At 33.0% G+C, this 27236-nt stretch overlaps 1 protein-coding gene across 3 annotated transcripts in view; it reads right to left on the bottom strand.

The window, feature by feature from the left end:
- Positions 1 to 27236, bottom strand: part of LOC145251218 (uncharacterized) — a 144983-nt gene that overhangs the window by 21824 nt on the left and 95923 nt on the right. Inside the window, exon 10 of one of the 3 annotated variants that reach the window (XM_080111715.1) lies at positions 5936 to 5973. The exons of 1 other annotated variant lie outside the window; for it this stretch is intronic. In XM_080111715.1, coding sequence (XP_079967841.1) covers positions 5951 to 5973 — 23 coding nt within the window. In that variant the 3' untranslated portion in view covers positions 5936 to 5950. Of the gene's footprint in view, positions 1 to 5935; positions 5974 to 13432; positions 14562 to 27236 lie in introns of those variants that run through there. One more of the 3 variants, XM_080111710.1, reaches the window with a different exon arrangement.

Below are 27236 nucleotides of genomic sequence, written 5' to 3'. Positions count from 1 at the left end.
ATCTTAACCAAAAAAAAAATCAACCAATCAGATTAAAGAATGACTTTATGAAGAAGACAAGTGGACATTTTTATTTTCAATTTACATAATGTCGATAAATTAAACAAAATCACCGGCCTCGATATTTTGTTCGATGGTTATTTTTTAAACAAAAAATACTGTTTAGCGCAAAATAATTCGTTTAGCAATAGTGCCGACCCTCAAAAAATTCTCTGAAATTTGTAACGCTAAACTTGGATTCAACTGAACTTCGTTCCATAACTGTTACATACAATTTAAACTTTTTTTCGATATTTTCATTTTTAATGTCTTGACTAAACTGTACAAGTACCAATAATTTAAACAACTTTTAAAAGTTGTTTAAATTATTTGTCATTCTAAATTATATGTAAAAACAACAATTATATATAAATTGTTTAAAAGTTGTTTTAACTATTTTTTAAAAAAAAATTTTTTTCTTTTATTCTCAATAAGTAGAGAATAAATGCAAGAAAAAAAAAACATGAAAAATATTAAAACAACTTTTAAACAATTCCAACAACCCGACTGTTTGTAAGCATCTTTCTTTTCTTTCTCTATAAATACAATTTTTATAATATTTACAACTGTGTTTTGTTTCTTTTCTTCTTGTCGGTGTCCCTATATTTTGTTACCAAATATAATTGAGAAAATTCCAATAAAAGGAACGTTGATTGAAACATTTTTTTTTATTTATTTGTTTTTGTTTGTATTCTCTTATTGACAAAATTAATGGATTTTCTTCTTTCTATGAAAGAAATGAATCGTTCATATCAGATTTTTTTTCTCTCTTTTATTTTTTTTTTATTTATTTATTTATTTTTTTTTTGAGGGGTGGGGGTGAAAACGCTTCAATTTCTTTCTATGATTTACTCATCGAAATGTAACTTTTTTTGTGTTTGTTTTTTTTGCTTTTTGCTTTTTTTTCGTGAAAAATAAATTATTAAAAATCAAAGATGTTAGTCTGAGGTGACTTTTATGAAAATGGTGCGGTTGGTGTTTTTTTTTTTTTAACAATTTCTGGGATTTGATTTATTAGAAAAAAATCATTAAGGAATCTTGAAACATACTTTTAACGTATCAGTATAAATATGTGTCTTTTGGAATGACAGAAACGCTCGTATGGATAATATATAATCTTTTAAGTAAACGCAGAAAGTTATTATATAAATAAAAGATGACAATTCAAGCTTAAATAAAACTTTATTACATCATCAGATCGATAAGGAAAAAAGTTAAAAAAAAAAAAAAAAAGAACCTCCTTAGGCCATGGCATTTCAAAGTTGATCATATAGAGGAGAAAAAGCCAGGTTAATATCTTAAAAAAAAAAAGCTGGCATAACGAAATTAGCTTAGAAATTAGATTAAAAAAAAAGACTATATGTTTACAGCAGTAGGAGGAAATTTGCAAATGTAGGTAGAAAAGAGATAGGAGTAATGATGACATATATAAAAGAGTAGGGAAATTCATAAGGAGAGAAAAGGAAAGAAATACAAAAATAAATATAATGAACAATGAAAAAAATATATATAGATAAGAAAACAAAAGTAGTCCAAACTTTAGAGGTTTAACAAAGTAAAATCCGTGAAGATTATCTGTGGTGAGTTAAAAAATAGTAATTTTTTTTTTTTTTTACAAAGAGGTCACTACTTATCAAGGCTCAGAGGCCACTCGAGGACAAGGGTTAATGAGTGTACAGTGGTCAAGGGGAACATGTCAGTCATCGTTAGTAGTGAAAATTTGGTAAATTGGATTGCTTAAGGAGATGGCTCATCAAGAATTTGTTCACGTTGAACTTGAAGACAACCATATTGTAGTCAGTTGGAAAGCAGGAAAACGGAAGAGTTCTGCAGGCGTGCTGTTCTAAGAAAGAAGCTTTATTTACCGAATCTATGTTTAGGTTTAGGCACAGATAAAGAGTGAGGGAAATTATTGATACTAGTTTCAACTCGACGAGTGTTTTTCATGAAAGACCAGAGGGGACCATAGATTGGAGCTCAGACGAGCACTTGCCATGAAAATAATGATAAAGCAGAGAGAGCCTCGTGACGTCCCTTCTGTGGGAAAGAAGTTTCAGGGAAGAGAAAAGGGCATCCCCCACTAGGCTACGAAGTCTATTTTGAACTTTGTCAAGGCAGGATAAGCTGCTCTAGCAGCTCCTCATCCTTGTGAAGATTCATCAGGCTAATGCATCTTACATTGGCCTAATGAGTCCTCACAAGAATGAAACACTATCTAGCTTAATCGCCATATATATTTTCCTAACTTACTAACGGCAGTTTTGCTGAATAAGCTCAAGCATGGGTTTGCTTGGATGCTAATTTCTTCTCTGTTTGAAAAATTCTCATTTAACGAATGATTACAAACCCATTGAAGAAGAGTGTGGGGTATAGATGATGTAATGGCAACTGCTGTTAATTATAAAATAAGCTGAGTTTGAATCCTGTCACAAGTGTTATCAGTAGCACCGTGGAAAGGCATCGAATTCCATTTACCCTCAAAAGTAGTTTCTTTACAGTTATTATTATATTATTATATTATTATATTATTATATTATTATATTATCTTTGCAATTATTATACTAAACATTGTGATTAGGTATTAAATAACTTGCATACGAAATGATGGTGTTTAACAGACAAAATCATTCAGTAGAAGAAGTAAACTAAATTTAACACACACACACACACACACACACACACACAAAAGGGCAACGAAGGTCATTTTAAAAAGGATCATATTTCAGAAATATTTTATAATGTGTGAAAGAAATTTAAAGTTTTTGAAATCAAATATTAAACAAGTGAAGCATGCATGGTCCCCTGTGAGTGAACAGTGAACGAGGCATAAAAAATATGACTAAGTTCAGCATTGCCCTACCCCACCCCATTTAGCCCCAAAAGTCCCCACGGGCATCAAATCCTGGTGAAAATGAACAAACGGTGCAGTTTTAGGCCTTAACATATGTAAATTTGAGTTCTGCACCATGAAAAAAAAAAGAAAATGACTAAATCCATGATTTGTCCCCCACCCACATACACACACATTTAGCCCCAAAAGTTCCCAAAGTCTTAACATATTTAAATTTGTGTTCAGCACCATGCAAAACTGCTAAATAGATATACACAGAAAATTTGGGACAAATATGGTAAAACAGTCCCAAAAATGGAGTGTTAAGAGCCCCTGAAGTACACCCAAAAGTTATCGCGAAGTATAAACCAACAAAATTATATAGAAATCAGTTAGTTACAACTTTTTAGAAAGTTTTATAAAAATCCAAGGCATCAATTTTTTTTAATAAGCATTTTAACCCAAAAGGCAACCCTACAGGGGCAATCAGAGTTTTCCTGGAAAATCCATTGTTACTTTTTTACTCATATCATGTTTAATGTTTGTGCAAAATTTCAAAAAATTCCAAGGTGTAGTTATTGAGAAAAGTGTGGACAGACGAACGGACAAGGGTGAATTTACAGGTTCACCCTCCTTTTGTTGGGGGCAATAAAGAAAAGTTTAATTTGTTTGTTAAGATTTTTACAAAAAGTCGAATTTATCTTCTTTTTTTTTTAATTTCATCATATTGAAAATATTCCATCATAATTTAAAATGAATATCTCAAAGTGAATTTGCGTTAAATAAAACAAATCATCATCTCTGGATTCATATTTTGTTGAATCTGTATTAAAAATAGATTTTTTTTTTAACACAAAGAACGTCCTCACCACCAAAAAAAAAATAAAATAAAAAATATGACAAGAACAAAAAATAGAACACTTTCATGAAATGCATTCTCTAAAAACAAATGTGAAAAATGATTTTTACTTCATGTAATGCAAAAAAAAAAACAACAAAAAAAAAAAAAACTCATGCAATGAAAAACTAAAACTATTTCTAGTGGGGGCATAGAAAAATGTTTTTCTTTGGCCGGTTTTAAGAGAACGTTGAAGAAATAGAATGTTAATAAATCGTAATTGAAATTTTTGCGATGAGGAAATAACTACTCACTAATAGATGATATACTAAATTATAATCTGAAAAACGCAAATCCTCTATTTCTCCTTTATAAATAATATATGAGTATTTAGAGATCAGTTTTTCAAAAGCTGATACATCGAAATAGTTCTAAAGGCAAGGGAGATAACATAAACTTTGACATTAATAATGCTGAAAATGGCAGTGAGAAACTGTTTACTGGTAAAACTTGATAGTATTTTTAAAAAAAACAAAAATCCTGGATGAATTTCCGTGTACTGTATTCTTTTTACCCTAACAGTGTGTGTGTGTGTGTGTGTGTGTGTGTGTGTGTGTGTGTGTGTGTGTGTGTGTGTGTGTGTGTGTGTGTGTGTGTGTGTGCGCGCGCGCGTGCGTGCGTGCGTGCGTGCGTGCGTGTGTGTGTGAGAGAGAGAGCAATATAGTGCTTTATCTGGAGAATCATCAAAATAAGTTTTCATTTTAAGATTTTTGAGTGACTTTTCAAATTATAAAATTAAATAAAGTAATAAAGTGCTGTTTTTGCTGTTTATCAACGTATATGATTCACAATATTGTAAAAAATAAATTTATAAAAATAAAATAAAATTTTAAATAATGCAGAGTTAATACCACAACTGGATTTTGTATAAAATTTGAACCTAACTGCATTCTTGGATAGAGAGATAGAGACAGCACAAATATACTACAGATGAATGAGAAATTCTAGTAAAAGTTTAGCATGCAACAAACAAGCACATACACAAGTGTCAGAGGTTGTTCATGAAACTGCAGTTGGAGACAATCAAGATGCAAGAATAGAAATAAATTGATAAGCAAAGCTCACGAAACATGAACTGACACATCAGAAAAAAACAAACAATGGATAATACTTTTTTCAATTTCACTCTAATAAAAGACAACATAGAATTCAGATTTCTGAATTACTAAAATTAATTGTTAGGAAATCAATCCAAGGCCATCAGTACAATTTTCTGTAGGGAGATGTTGTTAGTGAAATAATTATTAAATTGTTTCATAATTTGTTCTTTTTTTGTTTGTTTTTTTAAGTCTTAGCTTTTGAAGCCGAACTCAGAAAGTCTGGAGAGAATTCATTAAGAATATCTCTTTTAAGCAACGCTTTTATCCTTTAATTCCTCATGGATATTCTGGCTTCAAACTTTAGAGCTAGTCACAACAACAAAGAAACTGAAGGAAAATTAACTAATAAGTCTCATAACATAAAACGGATGCCTCTGAATAAAAGAAAAATTGAGCTTAACTTTCTCAGAAATTTACAGAAGAAAGTATGTGCATCCAAAAGTCAAAATGTTATAAACAAACAAGGCTCCTCTCCATATCTATAGTCCTATTTTTCATAGATTATTGAAAAAAAATAAAAGAAAACAATCTAATATTGTAATTTGAAATATTTGAGTTAATTTTGAGATAAAATTGGAATAAAAATATTTATGTCCAAGATGAGGCTTGATCTGACTACGTCTGCTTCTAAGCATGGCACGCTAACCAATTAACTCATAGTGGTAAGTATGAAATCTATATGCTGTTAAATATATAACCCACACCTTTGTCTTTTATCTTCTTTGTCTCGCTCTCTCCAGAGTCAAATGTAGGTCAGAGGCAAGGGAGAGTGATAGCTTTCCTCTATTCATAACTAGTAGTAAATAAAATCTTGATCAAGATTAAATATCAAAATCAATGAAATTGTTTGAAAATAAAACCTTTCTTTTTAAGAACATGAAACAATATCCGGCATATAAAAGATTGTTTTATCTACTTTTTGTTAAAGTTATTTCCATAAATGAAATAGGGAGAAAGTCAAGTTTTATCAGCCAACGTCACAAAAGCAACGAAAGATATAATTAACAAGAGAGACAAAGAAATAAAAGAAATGGAAGAATACGAAAATGGTGCTCAGTTTTGTGAAGATATGTTTACCTGCTCTTACATGGAACCAGCAAAATGGTCTGAAATAATAGAATACGGAATTTAGTTGTTGGTACATATTTCTGAAATGCAAAACTCACAATTGCCAAGGGAACTAAAAACTTGTAATAAAAAAATAAACTTAATTACTAGACGGAGGTTTTGTTTTACATAAGAAAAACAGAATTTTATTTTTGCATTTCAAATTTTCTAGGGGCTTGTGTGATTGATAGCAATGCTTACTATGGAATCAGCAAGCCAGTTCAAGACCCACTCCCTAGCCAGATTTCCAACAAGTCATAAACTATATGCCCCTTTCTTTTCTCTTCCAAAAATGCGCATGTCACTTTATAAATTTGAAAATAACATGAGATTCCCTCCCTTCTTCTTTTAATTTTATGTCTGTCATTTTTGTACAAATTTGAAAATAACATTTTTAATCATGCATTTGTGATAAATAATGATAATAGACAAAATATAAAAACATCTTACTTGATTGTATTGTTTAGACATCTGCTTTTTCTATTTATCCACACACACACACACACACACACACACACACACACACACATATTCTTACCCCAAACCAGAACGGTTGCCATCTATATATATATAAAATGCAAAACGGCCGTGCGCTTTTATGTATGTTTAAGAAAGGCTTTTTTCACTGGGCTTCTCGACGAGGTTACATTTATTTAAAAGTTTCCTTATATTTCTGAAATTATAATATCTCTGATTTGTGAACAAACATCGTCTCTGCATTTATTTTGACCGACTTTTTAAAAATTTCCTGTTTTGTCCTTTCACATGTTTGTTTCTTTTTTTTCATATAAATAAAACAAAACTAATCGAACCAAACTATTCGCCTGGCCTTCTCCAGAAAGGCAATTAGTTTTGATCAATGTGGAGGAAACCCTTCATATCAGACAATTGCTATTCATTTGGACACTGCCAGAGCCTCTCCTTTTTGTGGGGAGCTGGTTTTCCCCAATATCGTGGGGAAACAAATAAAATGGCAGAAAACAGGAAGCTTAACTGGCCGACAGCCAGACATTCATTTCTGTGCCTACGTGAACTCATTCCCTTAACAAGTCAACTTTTTGATTGACATTGATAAATTTGAATGCTTTTCACTTTCTTTCGCGTCATAGCGTAGTGGTAAGGTGTCAGGTTTTCTTTCACTTTCTTTTCTGCCTACGCATTATGGGTTTGAGCCTGCATGCCTACTACAACTTTTTTTTTTAGCTCCAAGCACCCGGGCATAATAATAATTTCAAAACCTACATGTGTACATAGCTGTTGACAAATGTTTGATGTATTTCATAGTTTTTCATTGTTCATTTTAATTTTTAAATTATTGATAAGGTCTAGATATGCCTAACAAAGGCGTTGTATTAATCTTTCAAATGCGACGAGAAAACCTGTTTTAATAATAATAATAAAAGGTTTTTAAAATAATATTTAAATAAACTTTCTTATTTCTTGCATTACTAATTCCATGTATGATAGTATTGTCCAGCAAGATTGTTAATATCAAATGAGTTGCCTCCCTTGAATTAAGATACCAGAGAATGCCGATGGGGCTGCCCAGGCGCATTTTGCCCGCTAAAGTGCTTTTTCTCTATGGTGCTGGCTTTTCAATCCCATTTTCCAACCGTTGTTTCACATCATTCTGCCATGGGAGGGAGATAAATAAGTTCTTGTATATTCATTCAAGGAAAGTAACTCATCTGTCATCTGATATAAGTGTTATGTGTCAGTATTGTGTTGACCGTGTACATAGCATATCATAAGTATCACATAATATAACAATATCACAATAAAATATCTTCACGAGGATTTATTTTGACAATAACAAAATATAATATCACTGATTGTTTTCAATTTTTATCAAAAGCAAATATTTCAACTCAGATTTAGAAGCAGGATACAAGGGTGGATATATCTAGTGTCACACATGCCATACAGATTTTTTTAAATTATTTTCAAGATAAATATATTTTGTTAATAAAGAATTTTCGTGCATGTAAGATTAAAAGTGTCAGCAGATTAGTTTGTGCTATACACATGCAGTGTTTCCTGTTGTGACAAATTTTGATAATCATTAATTTCAAATTTTATTACCTCAAATATTTTTTGCTTGCCTAAACTTAATTGTTTGTAGGTACAAAATTTTTAAATGATGTTAAACAACAGCAACATTTTTCCAAAAATATTTATAAACTTCTCATGAATTTCTTTCATAGACATTAAGAGATATTGTGTCAATTAAATCCTAAAAAGAAGTAGACAAAGACAAAATCATAAACAAATAAAGAAAAACATGATTAAAATTATCGCACTAAGAGATACTTTTGATAAAAACGTTATGAAAAAAGAATTTTTTTTTTAATGCATATAACTTCATCATTACTATTTACATAACAATATTTTTCCTCCTTTTTCTTTCTTTGATTATATTTATTGATAAGATCTCTTTGCATGGAAAAATGTTTTTGTTTTTGTTTTCTAATTAAAAAAAAAAAAAAAACGTTTTTTCTTTTTTAAATAAAATGTTGTTTTCATATTTGACATTATTTTAAGCAATAAAAACCGGGAATACAATTACTATAATCTTTTTAAATCTACATTTTTGTGAAATATTCCCTTCTTAAAAAATATATTATATTAAGAATTCTTTTATTTTTCTGTAGTTTTCTTCTTTTTTGTCTTTTTTTTGCTGTTATTGTTGTTGGTTTTTAATGGCTGTTTCTAGTTTTTTTTTCAATCCTTAAACATTGGAAAGTATCATTGGCTCACTGTAGAGTTTAAAAATTTTTTTAATGCTGTTCTTTTAAAAAAAACATTGTGTTCATATTTTAAATTATTTATTGCAATAGAACCCATTAACAATGCAAGTTTAGTGACATTTTTTGCTACTCTAAATTTGGGGGAAAATTTGCCTTCTTCAGGGATATATTTGTGACAACTGAATTGCAAATTGTTTCTGATGAATGCTAAAAAGCAAATGGCTCTAATAGTTTACCTTCTACCTTTCTCAGCTTCGTTTGGATTTGCTTTCTTTATCACTTCCAAAAGTAAGATTTTACAAGAATGTGTTAACTCAAAACATTTTCAACCTATGAAAATCGTTTCAAACCCGTAAAAGTAGAAAGTTTGTGGAAGTAATAAGCCGACTTGAACTTAAAAACTGCTATAAAACAAACAGCCAAAAAAACGAGCGAGTAACAGAATTTTCAAGCTGGCCACAACTTGAACAGGACTCCATGAACGTATGTTCAATAACCCCTCCTGTGCATTTGGCTGGGGAAAGTGAGCAGCAAAGAAATCTTCAATGACCCACATCTAAGTTTTCTTTATCTTGCATACACATTCTTACACCCTAACAAGAGTCAGGTGAACAGAAACAAATAGCTACACACAGTTAAACATACATAAACAAAAACAAGATAAATGCCCACATATACATAGTGCCACGCTGCTAAATACTCCCATACATATATTACTTACATAAACATATTCACATTATAAACATATTGATCTAAAAATTCTAAGCCTTGTGACTACTGATCCAACTTTCCTCACCAAACACAAGTTATCTTCGCCTGCTCACTGTCGCTTCACAATTTATCTTCTATCCACTACATGAAATCGTTGAACCGAAACTAATCAATAAGAAAAGGGAAAACATCTGCTCTCTCTCTCTTTCAATAAAAAAACATAAAACTAATTGATGAGAAAAAGATAAAGATTTCTCTTCCTTTGTTCTGCTATAATAATAATAATAATAATAATAATAATAATAATAATAATAAAATATTTTTATGTCCATATTAAAAGTGAAAAAAATATTTCATTTCTTTTATTATTATCATATATTAATGAGATTAACCCTCTCCTTCTATGCCTATAAATTTTCAATGTGAAAGTCTTTTCTTTTCTTATTATCAGTTATTGAGATGAAGCTTCCTCTTCTTTGCTCAAAAAAATAATAAATTTGCATACATGATTATATTTCCTGTTTATTATGATCAGTTATTTTTAAGTTATTAAGATTAAACCTTCTTTTTCTTTGCAAAAAAAATTTCAATTTGCATGCATGATTTATTCTTTATATAACTTGTTTAAACCACTCTCAATATATTTCTGAAAGACAAATTTTCCTGACAATTTACATTTTAAAAAAATTGTTACTAAAATTGCATTGTTAATTGCTTAAAATAATTTCAGGTTTTGTTGTTGTTGTTGTTGTTGTTGTTTTGTTTTCTTCTTCAATGGCTGCCATGTTTATAACAATATTTTTTTTTTTTTTTCAAATTTAACGAAGGAATGATTTTTAACAATTTTTGTTGAGGTTGATTCTTCACTTAATTTAGACAAAAAAATTGACTGATTTACAAACAGCACTACAGTGCTTTGTATAAGAAAGTTCCTGCAGTGTCTGTTGAGTACCAAACTTGTGTCTCGCATCATCACAATGTTGCGTCCTTATGTTTGTTTAACAAGTGCTTTCACAGAATGTGCTCCGATGAAGTTACTGCACTTATACATCCCTTCTCAATGAAAATAATCCCCAAGCTACCGAACTAACAGTAAAATCCTATCCCTTCTCAATTGAGCTCTGTAAATGTCAGAAGATTTTCTACTCTATTGCCTTCTTCCCTTGAACTGCTTGCCTCTGGAATTCCCTCCACCAAATGTAACACTATGCAGAAATTTAAATGTAATGAGAACAAACATTTTGCTGCTCAATTCTCCACTCATGTTGTCTCCCTATAAATCTGGCTCCCATCAGTGAAAATATGATTCATTTGGGGTGAACAAATAAAAACTTTTTTTTAAGTACAATTGTGCCATTTGTTCATAACTAATAACATTGAGCAGTTGATTACTTTTATTAGTTTATTATTTACTAGTCGTTCCTACTCGGCACTGCTCAGTAGTTGCAATTTATTTTGCTATTCGCTTTTTTAAACACTGAAAAAAATTTATTTTTCTTTCAAAATATTGTGGTCCAATCAAAGGGAAGTAACTATATGGATAAATACAGAGTTATGTCCCTTTTTATACAGTATAGCATTTTGTTCTTAACAACGTTGTAATGATCCCCTCAAAAAAACTGACGAGCCAGTATCAAATATTGATTTTGTAAGAATAAAGCTATCGATGACAAAGAAAATATAAAGAAGCTCACTTTATATATCAGAAGACTAGATTATTTGAATGGCAAAAAAAAAAAAAATTATTTGATTAATAGATATGGTGGCTGCTGACTATTTTGTAGCATAAAGAAATGTCTCTTACAAATCGAACTTTCCCGACAAAGTTGTACATATAATTCTTTTATCCGACCTATTTGTGTATAATATCCTCTATGTGTAAAACATAAAATTTGAAGAAGAAAAATTATTCAAGCAATGCTTTTGAGATAAACACCGATAATTTGTAAATTTTGACTACTACTCTTATGTCATTTTCACACCGTTTCGGCCGATGTAATCTACGACCTTCTTCAGGTCCATCTTGTCGAACCCAGCAATCCTTGTGTGGAACTTAGTAATCTATACAGAATTTCACTGAACCCTTTATTTAATCCATCAGGATATATTGTCCTCATTTCGTCAATCATGACAAGGTAAAGTCTTAAGTGTCAGTTTTTATTATATTCTTAGTATTGGCTGAATGAGAATTGAACCTCTGCTCTTCCAAACGAGTCACTTATAGCTGATTGTACTTAACACTTTTATCCATTGCGACCCATGTCGATATGCATAGATTCCCAAGTTCTATAATATGCACCTGAAGGTTACATTGGATGAAATGTTCTGAGGACAATATCCAAAATGATTATAGTGTTTGGAGACCAACACGTTGTAGCTTCAGTCGCAAAGCAGACAAAGAATAGAAAAGAATTTCAACTTGCTTTTTTAGTTGTACGACATTTATTTCCCCATTCTCTCGTTACCGCTGCGATGTCCCTCGCATGATTGTCTTCTCAAATGTCATCCACGCATCTCACGTGATCTCAAACATTATTCCTGTTTCTAACGTGATCTCCTTTTTAAAGTCTTTATTTTTCGCTACTGGTGACGTCAGTTCGCATGCATTTGCATATGTGCGCCTGCGCTATGTTAACATAGTAATCCAAATGATACACATTCAAGCAATGTTTAAATGCTTCCATTGCATGTAAATCTTTTGAAGCATTCAATAAAACAAGTGCACATTTGTAGGATGTAATAGTTTTAGGTTCTTTGAGACAAAGCAACGGCATTTGTAAGTAAAAAAAGTTGAAGCAGTTGCAAGTTTAGATGTACTATATTCAATTGATGAAAATTGACTAAATGCGGTAAAAGTACTCTATCGGCCAACAGAATGGTTTGGCGTGTGAATATAGTTCTTTGAAGCACATCCACAGAATTGGCAGCAGTGTTATGACTGTATGATACAACTCAATCTTATAGTGACTTTGTTGCTGTCGGGCTGAGCTACGGTTCTGTTCAGTCCTAGAAGTTCCACTCTTCCATGCTTTATCTTCTCTTTCAGAAATTAGTCTATTGCTAATCACCTGAGGTATTCCTACTAGGGCTGCTCGGGCATTTTTTCTAAGCTAGAGTTGCTTACACACGTGTGCTGACTTCTTAAAACCACCCCTGATCTTGTGTCTACCCTCCTTGTCAGGAGGTTAATATGCTAAGGCTGGTTCTGTCCAGCTCACCAGCCCAGTTAGAAGTCTGCCAGGAAGTGTGGCACGATCCTTTTTGATTACTATTGTCCGACTTTAAACTTTTTCCAATTCAAACAAAAGAAAAGGTATTTTCTGTTACAAAATAATGTTGTTGTCTGCTCTTTCTTCTTTGAATCAGAAGAACTTTCTATGAAAATGTTTCTAACATAAAATCAGGACTGTCAGGCTCAACTAAAACGTTATTTGTGATAGTCATGGATATCTACTCACCTTCAAATTTTCTCAATCGCAACTAACCATTATAAAAATAGTGATCCCCTGGCATGATAGAAACACTCAGTCAAATGATACATGAAAGCTGAGACCGCAAATTAATTAAAAACAAATATCAGATAAAACCCAAGAAAATTATATCCTCAAATGTTATTAGACATTTTTTTTTTAATTCTGCCATTGCTTAATATCACTCTTGTCTACAATCGTTCAATTTTCAATTAAATACATTGTAGAATTATTTATGTATAATAAAAATTTAAGAAAAAAATGTTTAAACTGTGTAAAAAATCATTCACTTTCAATAGTGCCTGATTTTCTTTAAAGTCTTATTTTGTATAGAAATAAAATGTTATGCATTTAATATTGTACATTTATTTCTGACAGTATGCAGTGTGTTATGTATTGATTTATTTGTTAACGCTGTTGTTTGGATGAATAATATTGCTAAACAAGTGATTATTTAGTCCATGAAGCTAGAAATAAACAAAAAATACCTCCAAATTAAAAATAAGATTCGTATAAGATTCTTTGCTTCGTTTTTTTTTTTTTTTTTTAAATAATATTATCAGGTCAGTGCAAAAGTTTTCGACGGTTTGTAGAAAGGCCATTTTAACTCACTGGAATTTATTTTATTGTTATTACTTAATCACACCACCATCATTGATTTATAACTTCTTTTTCAGGTTATTAAAGCATTATTCATATTTTTCTGAAATATTCTCAAAACAACCTTCTTTAGAAAAGGAGTCATCTTCCATCATGATAATGCTCGTCCTTATGCAGCACTACTGATTAAAGATCTAAGAGAATTTGGTTGGGAAATCTTACCCCATCTTGTATTTTCTCATCTTGTATATACTCTTGACCTAGCTGTCTCTAATTATCACTTATTTCAAGGATTATAAAATCATTTAATGGCCTTAGGTTAACATCATGAGATGAGATTGAACAAAGATTAGATTCATATTTCACATCAAAACCGAAAACATTTTTCAAACGAGGCATTTATAAGCTCGTTGACAGATGGAATCAATTTAGAGAGAAAAGGCCATTATTTTTATGAATAAAGATTTTCAAAAACACAGTTTTTCATTTTTAAAATAAAATTTTAAATCGGCAAAACATTTTTGCACCGATCTGATATTTATCCATCAATCAACAATGTGGTTTAATATACAACATGCTGCATATAAACAAATGGGATCTTGTCTACAATTCAACCTAATAAAAAAAAATACAGAAAAATTTTTATGATGCATGTACCCGTCACTGAAAATATGTAAATTGATCAAGTAATTTTTTTTATAAAGAAAATATCTTTTTTTACGATTTTAGCGATTTTAATACTAAATCATAGCCAAAATTTGATTTTCTTAGTAAAAAAAACAGTTTTGTTTTTTTTTTTTTAATTCGGTTGAATTCTGGACAAGAACCAAGAAATGTCATTCAAATGAATGGCTGAACGATTTGAATCGTTTTGTCATTAAAGCTGGATTTGACTGCAAGTTTGCTGATGGGAAAAAACATTTGATTGAAATAACCAACTATGGCATTAACATTGCACAACAAAATAACCTCGTTGTGTCTCTTGTAGTTGCCTGGATTTTCTGCCATATTTCCGGTTGGAGAGAAGTCCTGTGGTCTCGGAGTTTACCACTGTGTAAGCTGAAAATTAAAGGAAGGGAAGCAAAATAAATAAAATCTTGGAATATTTATCACGTCTTTTTATTTATTTATTTTCTATACTGGAGTGAAACCATATTCTTGTGAAGTATGTGGCTTTTCTGTTACAATTAAACAAAGTATGTTGAAACATATGTGAACACATACTGGAGAGAGGAGCAACCGGACTTATGAAAAAGAATTTTACAAACTATCTTACAAATATACCAGGTAAACAAAGTGCAAAGGAGATTCAAACAATTGCACTTAAAGGGACGGTTAGAATCTTAAAAAGATCTCTCGGTTGGAGTGTCTAAAATAGCAGGTGCATGTTTGGCATCTGGTAGGATGCCCCATCCCTGGCTTAAACAAAATGATAAGAAAAATGAAAAAATAGAGAGAATCAGGTGTCTTATGCCCCAGGACTCTACATTGTAAGGAAAGTAATGCCAACATTCCAAAAACAACGGGAACCAGAGGCAAAAGACAAAATACCATGCTGGAAACAAAAGATCCAAAACCAGCTAAACCTGTGCCAAAGGGAATTGTCCCAGATTAAACAATTCCTAGCCGCCCCTGCTGTACAGGGACGACTGAAGAACATCATCGGCAAACTCAGCAGGAAATATGGTACAAAAGCAGGACAGCTACAAAATGTAGCTAGAGAATTAGAAGGAAAAATCCCAGCATTTTCCAAATGCATTAAGAAAAGAGAAAGCAAGAATAGGGCAAAGCATGAAAACAAAACATTTAAGCAGAATGCTCGGTTATTTTACCGTAACCTAATAAGGGACACTATAACGGTGAATAACCCGCCCAAAATACAAGAGCTGGAGGATTATTGGAGGCCTCTCTTTGAGAACGAGATCACCCATAACAAAGAGGCTCAATGGATCCATACCATTGAGAGGAGCCTAGAAAATAAGCCAGAGATGCCGGAGCCAAAGATAACAGCTGGCACTATAAAAACGAAGCTAAATGGCGTCTCAAATTACAAAAAGCCTGGCATAGACAATCTCCCCAATTTCTGGCTGAAACAGCTAACATCATTACATGGGCATTATAGCAGTTGTTTCAACAGAATATTGAGCGGAGAAGAAACCACACCAGAATGGCTATTAAGAGGAGATACAACCCTCATAGCAAAGACAAAAGAAACGCAACGCCCTAATAAATACAGGCCCATTTGCTGTCTCACTACCACCTACAAACTCTTCACTGGCCTTGTTGCGGACAGTATATACCAACACCTCTCCTGCGCCACATATCTTGAAAAAGAACAAGCAGGCTGTAGGAGGGACTCTCTAGGTACCAAAGACCAGCTCTTAACAAATAAAACTATCTTGGAAGACTGTAGGAAGAGACAGCGAAATTTAAGTATGGCTTGGATTGATTATCAGAAGGCTTATGACAGTGTACCACACACGTGGCTTCTACGCTGTCTAGAGCTATATAAGATACACCCGATAATCAAACAGGTCATAGCTACACAAATGAAAATGTGGCAAACAAACATGACATTAAGCCACACAAAAGGAAATATAAGGGTCACGGACGTAAACATCAGGCGAGAAATCTTCCAAGGAGATAGTTTATCCCCTTTACTCTTCTGCTTGGCAATAGATCCGTTAAGCAAACTTTTAAACAAAAACAAATGTGCTTACAATCTAAGCCAGGACCGCCGACAAGACCCAAACAAACGAATTAACCACCTGCTCTTCATGGATGACCTCAAGCTGTATGCCAGTTCTGATGCCGACTTAAATGAACTCTTACAAGTCGTACATAACTTCTCCAGAGATATTGGCATGAAATTTGGACTGGACAAATGTGCCAAGTGCTCCATCAAATCTGGGAAGATCGAAACTGAAAATATACAGCTTGATGAATATACCACCATCAAGGACCTAGAAGGGCAGGAAGGATACAAATACCTTGGCATAGAAGAGAATGATACCATCCAGCATGCCAAGATGAGAAACAAAATTGGAAGTGAGTACATACGCCGAGTCAGGAAGATTTGTAAAACAGAACTCACAGGCAGAAACAAAATAACTGCCATTAACCAACTAGCCATGCCAGTGGTAACATACAGTTTTGGTATTGTCGACTGGCCACAAAAAGACATAAATAGACTAGACACTAAGACACGTAAAATGCTGACAATGTATAAAGTAATATACAGAAACCAGTGTCTGTCTAGAATATATCTGCCCAGATGGAAAGGAGGTATGGGGCTCTCGGAGATTGACCATCAACATCGTGCAACTATTGTGAGCACCGGACAATATCTGATGAGCTCTAAAAACCCAACTCTCAAGATGGTACACCAACATCAGGAATCAAGAGCCAGTAGAACAACATCCATCACAAAACTGGCCAAACATTTTGGGAAAGACTGTCTTACAAGTGAGACAGAAACAGAAAAGATACCTGCGACTGAAATAGCCAGAAAAAGTCGCCAGAAATACACTAAAGCTTTCCATGACAAGAAAGTTGAAGAATGGGCCAACCAACAACGGGCCAAGTATTTTCTGGACGAATATAACCAAGACTATATTGATAAGGAAGGGTCTATAAGCTGGCTAAAGGATGGATCGCTCCACTATGACCAGGAGAAGTTTATAATAGCTGCCCAAGATCAAGGCTTGATGACCAATGCGTTTAAAAAGATGAGTGGTCTCAGCAAAGACAACAAATGCAGGTTCTGCCACACAGAAGTAGAGAGTGTGAGCCACCTGATTTCTAGCTGTAAGGTTCTGCTAGGGGACGGCTACTATACAATGCGAAACAATGAAGTATGCAAATATCTCCACTGGACGATCTGCAATAAGTTAAATATCGAATGCAGCAAGAAGTCATGGGAACATATACCCGAAAGAACAGTCGGAAACAAGTCATATACCATCCACTATGACTATGCAATCCCTACAGCCACGTACCTAGAAAACGGAGCTATAAAACCCGACATTGTAATATGGGATAAGAAGGAGAAGGAAGCAACCTTGGTGGAAGTTAGTGTCCCGAATGATGCTGGGTTAAACAGAGCTGAGAGGGAAAAGATTACCAAATACCAGGGTCTTATGTATGACATGAAAAGAAACTGGAACCTTAAGAAGATCTCTATCATTCCAGTAATTATAGGAGCAACCGGACTTATGAAAAAGAATTTTACAAACTATCTTACAAATATACCAGGTAAACCAAGTGCAAAGGAGATTCAAACAATTGCACTTAAAGGGACGGTTAGAATCTTAAAAAGATCTCTCGGTTGGAGTGTCTAAAATAGCAGGTGTATGTTTGGCATCTGGTAGGATGCCCCATCCCTGTCTTAAACAAAATGATAAGAAAAATGAAACAAAGAACTTGAATGCCTACTAGACACTATCCTCGAGTGTCTAAGGTCTCTCTGTACAGGGGTTTGTCAGAACAATCTGGCATGAGGATACTTTTTCCATAGAAGTAAACCCTGACCAAATATTCAAAATCACATAGTATTCGCAGCCCAAATAAGATCTCCCCACTACGGCTACCCCACAGCTTTTCCGAGGAATGGTGCAACATCTCCAAGTGATATTACCTCAAGTAATAGCACAAAGCTGGATACTCCACCAGACTAGATAAATACTTGTCCTGGAATTCAGTCAGACCAAGAGACCAAAATAAAAGATATACTACAACATATGAAAATGGTTAATTGGGGAGAGGAAAATTATGTTCTCAATTTCTTTACTAACTCAGTGCTTGAGAGATAAAGAAGTTTAATTGAACATTCGAATATCTATGTATCTTATATAGAGTTCAAGTGTTAGCCCCGGGTTGTGGGCCCCTTGACTTCTGAGAACTTCGACTGAAGTAAAATAAAACAAAAAAGAGAGAAACTTGTGAAGTAGGTGATTTTTTTTTTTTTTTTTTTTTTTTACATACATGTGAACACATACTAGAGCCACCTGACATCCAACTGTACGGGTTTGCTGAGGGATGGATATTATATGACCTGACACAATAGAGTGTGTAAATATCTCCACTGGACGATTTGTAAAAAGTTGAATATCAAATGCAGCAGCAAATCCTGGGAACATGTTTACCAGAAAGAACAGTCAGAAATAAGTCAGACACCATCTGCTATGACTATGCAATTTCAACAGCTACATACCTAGAAAACAGAGCCCTAAACCCTGACATATTGATATGGGACAAGAAGGAGAAAGAAGCAACCTTAGTAGAAGTTAGTGTCCCTAATGATGCTGGGTTAAACAGAGCTGAGAGGGAAAAGATAACATAAATACCAATGTCTTATGTTCAACATAAAAAGAAACTAAAATTCTAAGAAGATGTCTAACATTGCAGTTATTATAAGAGCAACTGGACTCATGAAAAATAATTTCAAAAACTACCTGGCAAATATACTTGGTGAACCAAGTGCAAGAGAGATTCAAGCAATTGTACTTAAAGGGACGGTCAGAATCTTAAAAAAGATCTCTCAGCCGGAATATCTGAATTAACAAGTGAATGTTTGACATCTGGTAGGATGCTCCATCCGCAGCTTGTAGAAACTGATAAGAAAAAAAAAAAAAAAAAAAAACAAGCCGAGCATGTAACATCCCCATCCACAAGTGAAAAATTTACTTTTACCATGACTAATGTTTGTGCGAATTTTTTTTTAAATCCAAAGCATGGTTTTTGAGAAAAGTGTGAACAAATGAACAGATGAACGATTTGGAAGGCAATTTTACCCCTACAATGGAACCATAGGGAGGCAACCAAAGTTATCCCGAAAAATCCATTCTGGCAAAAATTTACTTTCACCATGACTAATGTTTGTGCAAAATTTCCAAAAGTGTGATTATTGAGAAAAGTGCGAACAAACGAATGGACGAATGCAAGTGAATTATTAGGTCCAGTCCCTCCTTTGTCAGAGGGACCAAGAATATTGGAAATTAACTCCAGTCAGTTCACAATTGACTTTATGGGTTCCATCACAGATTATGAAATTTGCTGTGACAAATTAAAATTCTATTGGATGTATTATGCTTGATTACACTTTAATATTGGAAAGAAGAGCATGAACACACAAGTCCCCCACCCTCTAGTTTTAAATAAATATACAAGGGTGTTAACTGAGCTAAACACATCAGCTGACAAAATTTACATGGAATAAAAATAATTGTTTCTAAAAAGGTGTTGGGACAAAAAAAGCTCCCAATTGAAGTATGTGTGTGTGTATGTGAGAAAAATGTTTGTGCGTATACTTTCTATTTTTCATAGACCAATATTTTCAAGATAAAATCTCGATGATTGCTAACTATATAATAACAGACAATAGCGAAATTCTAGTGACCAACATTTTATTCATTATATTGTTCATTTTTTTCCAATTCAAAACTTCAATAATTTTTTTATCAACCATTTCACACATAGTAAACCAACCAAAATTAGTATATCAATTTTGAATCAAAATTCGCTTTCAGAAAAAAAGCAACAACATATTATAGACAGCAAAGAAACCACAAAAGACCAACAACTCATGTTGATGACATAATAAACAGATTGTTACCTATAGGGCCAGCCATCTATGAATATATAAATAATTCTATAAGATATGCAATCTAATATTAAATTAAAAAGAAATTAATTCAAAACATAAAGATACAAAATCCACATGGCGTTTAATAGTTAAATATATAAATTCATAATTTAAGGAAAATATTTAAGTTCAATATAAAAATAATACAGAGAATATATATATATATATATATATAACCAATTTAATAGGCTGATAGTTTAAAGATATCTTAAGGTCTTTTAAAGTTGTATTATACAGGGTGCAGCAGAAATACCTCCCATATTTTAAATTTTCAACTATTTGTTGCTAATGAGCTTATGCAAGTGCCAATGATGTTTTCATTTAGCTTGCCCTTTTTTCAGGTATCTTCATCAATCAATATGGTTTGGACTGGTGCATTTATTAGTGCTTTTATTGTAGAAATGTTTTGGAAAAATGGTGAATCTGTAACTGCAACGTAGAGCTTTCCAAGTTCATTACAAGTTAGAACAGCAAGATGCTGTTCTAGATAGAAAATCAATACAGCTATGGGTTGCAAGTTTCAGAGCTACAGGTTCAGCACTTTAAAGAAACCCACCTGGAAGGCCTCGAAGCGATCGAACGCCAGACAGTATTTGAGCTGTGAGACTTTCTGTTACTCAGTTTCCAACACATTCAGCTCACAAACATTCTTTTGCTTTGGGATTGTCTGATCGAACAGCCAGAAGAATTCTACACACTGATATGCAGTTCCATCCATACAAATTAATGATTGCTCAGAAATTGCATGAGAGCACCTGGGCCCTGTCGGTGGAGCATTAGAATACGCCGACTGCCCCCCTGCAGAGGGTAAAAGTCCCTCAATGGGGATCCTGAGTATGACCTTAAACTATATCCAGTGGTGAGGCCCCATTTTGCGGGCTTTGGGGAGTGTAGAACCACCCTTTAATTACCATTGCTCCCAGGTTCACTCTGACCCGGAGTGGTAGTACCTGTTAGGGTCCCAACTATGGGTTAAATAGAAACCGACGTGAAAACAAATATATTCTATTAAAAAAAAATTTCTTCAAAATCTTTGGATTCGGCATTAAATAACCCGAAAAGGTTGATATGCTGTAAAACAAAAACATCCAACCAACCAACCATGAGAGCAACTGGGAAGATCGTTTGTCAAAATGTGGGAGATACTTCTACCACACTCTATACAATAAATGAGTGGCTAAAGTAGATACAAATTTGTAAAAAGCAATAAATTAATTAAAATAATACACTAAACTTTGTGATGGTTCTAAGATAATAAATAATTTAATAATTACTTTTATAAGAAGGATTAATTTATTGTCAGAGGTTACATTGAATTACTATTAAAATTTATTTTTAAGGGCCTTCATACAACATTCAAATGCTGTTTTGAACATTACATTGTTACTCGATAGTAACAATAAACAAAATTTAATAGCAAATGCAAGGGCAGCAATACTCAAATTAAAGCTGATATCTCCCTTATTTACCAAAAATAAATGTCAGAAAAACAATCTTATAATTTTTTTTACACCTATCCTTTAAAACTAGAGATATTTAAAATTTATTTTCATATAAGTATGTACTTAAACTTTAAAGGCAAGACAAAAAGATGTATATGTTTCTAATTAGATTAAATTAATTGTTTTTTTTAGTTGATGTTTATCGACTAATTTGCATTTTGAACAGACTGATATAAGAATATTATTTTGCATAATAGATAGAACATCATTAAACAGAAATACTCATTATATCTAGCAAGTTGATTTCAAATATAGCATAAATATATTGGACAATTTTATTCTCTTTACCTCCCCCCCCCCTGTATCTCGCATTCCTTAAAACGTCACTAGTCCAACTGTGGAACAAGAGCACATTTTCGACGGTTAATTTTTAAAATTTTGGAATGCTGAACTGTATTTAAAGCTAAGACTATCTTTAATAGTTTACATTGAAGATGGAAGCTTTCATCAGATAAGTTTTTAATTTGCGATACTTATTTTCTTTTTCATTAGATGCAAATGTAAATAATTATATTAATTTCAGTTTTTAATTTATATTTTTTTATTTGATCGTTTTATTTAATAAATTTTCTTGTTCATTTTAAATATAGCATAGATTCAAAAACTATTTCTTTTCAGTTAGTGAGAGGGGAATCTATCACCATACTTCCTTTAAACATGTCAATTGAACTTATATTAAGTATAATACTTATTATTATCATCATTTTTTTTTTCTTTTGGAGAGTAGACAATAGAATGTGGATGTGTTATCAGCAGCTCCCATTACTCTCACTTCTAATTTGTTCTTCGGTCCTCCTTTTTAATGAGTGATTTTTCTGACAAAGGGAGAAGAAAAAGCTGTATTGTAGGTTGGCAGTATTTTGCGTGAACAGTCACCAGAGATGTTGGAAATTTTCTGTTTCTATGTCTATCCTTGTAGCTATGTCACTAATAAGGGTGCTGGAGATAAACGTTTTAACTGGGCTGATGTTATCTACCTAATAGTCAGGGACACGAACCTTGGATTAACCACTAAGGAGGCTGTCCTATCAGGAGGTGCAAAGTACTGTGGCTGCTGTATTGCTATTTGGTGAATGGATTCTGGACCATGCAAGAACTTCTGGTGGAGCTTCTTGCACAAATCTAAATCAGTGTAAGCAGTTTTTAAATATTTCCTGCTTTTTATTAACTAAATTATCATTAGATGTTATTATACAAGGATCATTTCAAACGCAATGCCTCCTATTTTCAACTCAAAAAGTTGAAGAGCTATGAAGATGGCAGTGGTATCATTAAAATGAGACATTTCATACTCTAGAATTTATTTTTCTACATAGTCACCACTACTATTCTCAATGCACTTTGCCAGCAATGAATGAAAACCTTGATGCCTCAGTCGTAAAAGTTAACACTTGGGGCTGAACAAGTCTGAAGGTGCCAGGTTGGGACTGTACAGTGGGCAAGATAGCATCATTCAACCAAACTTTGTCCTACATTCCTTGGTCTTCAAACTTGTGTGTAGCCTGCCATTGTCGTGTTGCAAACTGAACGTTTCCCTTTTTTCTATACCATTTTAAGTTCAAAATGATAATAATCAACTTCAAAATGAATTTATTTTCAAGTAAAAAATGAATCAACTTCAAAATGGAAAACAACTTCAAAATGGATTAATCAACTTCAAATTGGAAAACAACTTCGAAATGAGAACTAATAACTTCAAAATGAGAACTAATTAACTTCAAAATGAATTAATCAATTTCAAATTGGAAAACAACTTCAAAATGAGAAGTAATCAACTTCATATTGAGAATTAACATAATACAAATAAATTCAATATTTATTCTTTTATGTTTACTTCAAAGAGATACAAAATAATATAAACGTTTCAAAGAAATTTATTTAAAATTTAATATCATCTAAGTTAATTACAAAAGGGAAGTAATCAATGTATTCCAGATATGAAGTTAGTGCAAGTTTCAGGGGAAATATTATTAATAGCTTCGGAGATCATCACTTCTAACTTGCCAAGGCGAAATTCTTTAGTTGTCGAAAACTCCTAGCCATCACCACTTAAAACCCCAACTATTGAGTCTGCCATATTTTTTATGTCAGCTTTTATGACTGACCAAACCTTTTCAATAAGATTTAACATTGGGCTATAGGGAGCAAGTCTTAAAATTTGGTGTTGCGAAAATTCATACTCTCCCACAACTTTCTTCAATTGAAGTATGACAAGCAGTCTTATCAATAACTAAGATAACACTCCTTTCATAAATTTCATTTGTCTTTCTAACACACATCCATATAGATATATAAAATGAAGACGACCAGTCAATTTCCTGACTCATAGGGTAAGCTAATTGAAAAACGAATTATCAATTTACTAAAAACATTTCTCAATTTAATTTGATTAATCTATTTTGAAGTTGATTCATTTTTCATTTGAAAATAAGTCCATTTTGAAGTTGATTATTATCATTTTGAACTTGAAATGGTATAGTCTTACACAGGCAATCTGAGTCTTCAGCTTTGTCAACATTTCAATGTAACGGTCAATATTGCTTCTGTTAATCTTAAGTGTTAAAGTTGCCTATATTCATGATACAATGTGATATATTCTTCTATTTCTAATCCTACTCAGATCTGGCTTCATTGTAATATTGTTTGTTATTATTGAATGACTGCTCACTTGAAGATCATTCAGATATTATTTTTGAGATACTAAGCATAAGTGCTTTTTTTCACTGATTTCAAATGGTTGAGATTATTGTCCATATAATACAATGTGTAATTAGTCTTATGGTAGGATTTGGAACTATTATCATTTAAGTTTAGAATAATGTCTACAAAATTTACTACTTTATGATTTAGATTTATGGTTATTTCAAGATCCAATTGACCAAAAAATTGACATATAGCTCTTTTCAATTTTCTCTTAATTTTTTATCACTATAGTTTACAAAAACAAATCATCATCATCATCATCATCATCATCATCATCATCATCCTCCTCCTCCTCCTCCTCCTCCACCATATACCTGGTACATCTTTATAGAGCTTCTTCAAAATATAAAAACCTACCAAGTCGGTTACCTGAGCAGTTTGAAAACCCTATAGTAATGTGAAAGTTCAGTTCTTTATTTTTATTGGTCCATAATTTATAGTCAAATAGATTTAACATTCTACCTAATTTTAGGTCAGTTTCCAATCTAGTTAGGTTTGTTTCTGTTTTGTCAGAAAGCTTTATCCAATAGGAGTCGATGTCAAGCATAATGAATCTGAATCCTTCCATGTGGAAATTATTCAAGCCGACTGAGAACTTCTTTGAAGAATGATCATAATTTATTTTAAATTTTAAACTGGGTAGAATTTTGCCCCAATTTCTTATACTGACTTTTCCTATATTTGATACACAAGGGGAAAGCAATCTAATAACTAAGGATGTTATACAAAATCTTTTTTATCTAGGTTATTTGGAGGTGTATACTTCAAGAATTTTGTCAATATTGATTCCATATATATATTTTTTTTTTTACATAGGAGTGACGACTTATCATGGCCCAGAGGCCACTCGAGGATAAAGGTTATTGAGTGTACAGTAGTCAATGGGATAATATCGCAGTAATTGTTAAGAGTGGAAATTTGGTAAATTGGATTACTTAAGGGGACGGTTCATCAAGAATTTGTTTACGTTGGACTTGAAGATTACCAAATTGTAGTCAGCTGGAAAACAGGCAAACAAAAAAGAGTTCCACGGGCGTGCAGTTCTAATTAAGAAGTTTTGTTCATGGAATCTACGATTAGGTTTAGGCACAGTTATACATATATGAGGGGCGTGCAATAAGCAATGCCTCTGACCCACTTCCCATAACAGTAGAGCAACGAAACTTGGCACAGTTATTAGTCTTTCTCTACATAGGAACCACCCAGAGTTATGCATTTCTCCCATCGTTTGATGCAGTTCTGGAGACCGTTTTTGTAGAACACCCCAAGTTGGTCCTCCAACCACGACGTGACTTCAGAAATCAAGGCTGTATCATCTGGGAAACGCTTTCCTTTCAAAAACAACTTCATGGCTGGGAAGAGGTGAAAGTCAGAGGGTGAAAGGTCAGGAGAGTAGGGAGGATGGGGAAGGATTTCATAACCACACGCCTGTGCTTCTGATCTGACGACATGCAAGTTGTGGACCGGAGCGTTGTCCTGCAGGAGGAGGGTACTTTGCTGATTTTTCCCCGCCTCTTGATTTTGATAGCTTCCCTTAATTTCCTCAAAGTGAAGCATAATAGGCTCCTGTAATTGTGGTATCCTTTGCCAGGAAATCTGTCATCACTACTCCGTCCTGGTCCTAGAAGACTGTGAGCATGATCTTGCCAGCGGAGGGCTGCACCCTTGCCTTCTTTGGAGGTGGTGAGTCCAAGTGCTTCCACTCCATTGACTGAGCTTTGGTCTCTGGATCATAGTGATGGACCCAGGTTTCATCCTGTGTAATCAGTCTTTTGAAAAACTTTCTCATCTTCTTGCCACATCTCCAAATGTATCCTTGAGCACTCGACGTGTTCTCTCTTTTGGAATGTTATGAGCAACCTGGAAATCCATCTGGCAGACACCTTATGCATATGCAAATGCTCATGAATGATAGTTTCCACAAACTCTGTACTAATCTTGACATCTTGACTATTTGGCGAATAGTAATGCACCAATCTTCCAAAATGGCAACCTCAACTTGACGAACAGATGCCTCATCAATGGCAGAAGGGGGCGACCAGGTCTGGGAGCTGTTTTCGCAGACTTCCGGCCATGTTTAAATTCACAATGCCAGCGTTTTACAAGGTCATATGATGGGGCATTATTACCATAAGTTTCTTTCATTTCATCAAAAGTCTCCTGTGGTGTGCGTCCTTTCAAATACAAAAACTGGATCACTGCTCGACATTCAACAGGCTCCATTTCACACCTGACTCAGTTCAAACACCTGTAAAACAGAAACCACAATTAGTTCAGAGCTGTAATTTGCCACATAACCCATAAAGATATAAATCATTGCACATGCAAAATTTCAGCTAGATCAGACAACTGGAAGTGGGTCAGGGGTATTACTTATTGCACACCCCTCGTATATATATATATATACACCTCAAAATAATTTTGATAAAAAAAAATTTGTATACAATGCTAAAAAGTTAATACTATGATGATTTTTTCATTTACTATTTTATAATTTTTGTGCCATTTTTTCATAATTAAATTATTAAAAAAAATTATCAAAGTTTTGAATTGAAAAAAAAATGAACATTAAAATGAATAAATTTTTATTTACTAAAATTTAGCTTAATATTGTCTCATTTTTACTGCTGCTTTGTACAGCCCCAAGTACTGGGCGTCAACAAAGAAAGCAGAAACTTTTAAAACGTATGAATTATTTTTGAATTTACTTATGCCATGTCTATGCATACATGCACCAAAATAAAAAACTTTCTTTTTCTTTAAAGATTTCAATAATGATGTGAATGAAGTGCACATGTAACTTTCTTATCAGTCTTAAGATCTCAAATCTCAGCAAGATCTGTTTGTAAATTTTATTACTTTAATTTTTATCGATACATCTTAAAT

Source organism: Euprymna scolopes, chromosome 1, assembly GCF_053919585.1.
Source record: "Euprymna scolopes isolate OS-2025 chromosome 1, ASM5391958v1, whole genome shotgun sequence".
Lineage (NCBI taxonomy): Eukaryota > Metazoa > Mollusca > Cephalopoda > Sepiida > Sepiolidae > Euprymna > Euprymna scolopes.
The sequence above is the reverse complement of the archived record's forward strand: the minus strand, read 5'-3'. Positions and strand labels throughout refer to the sequence as shown.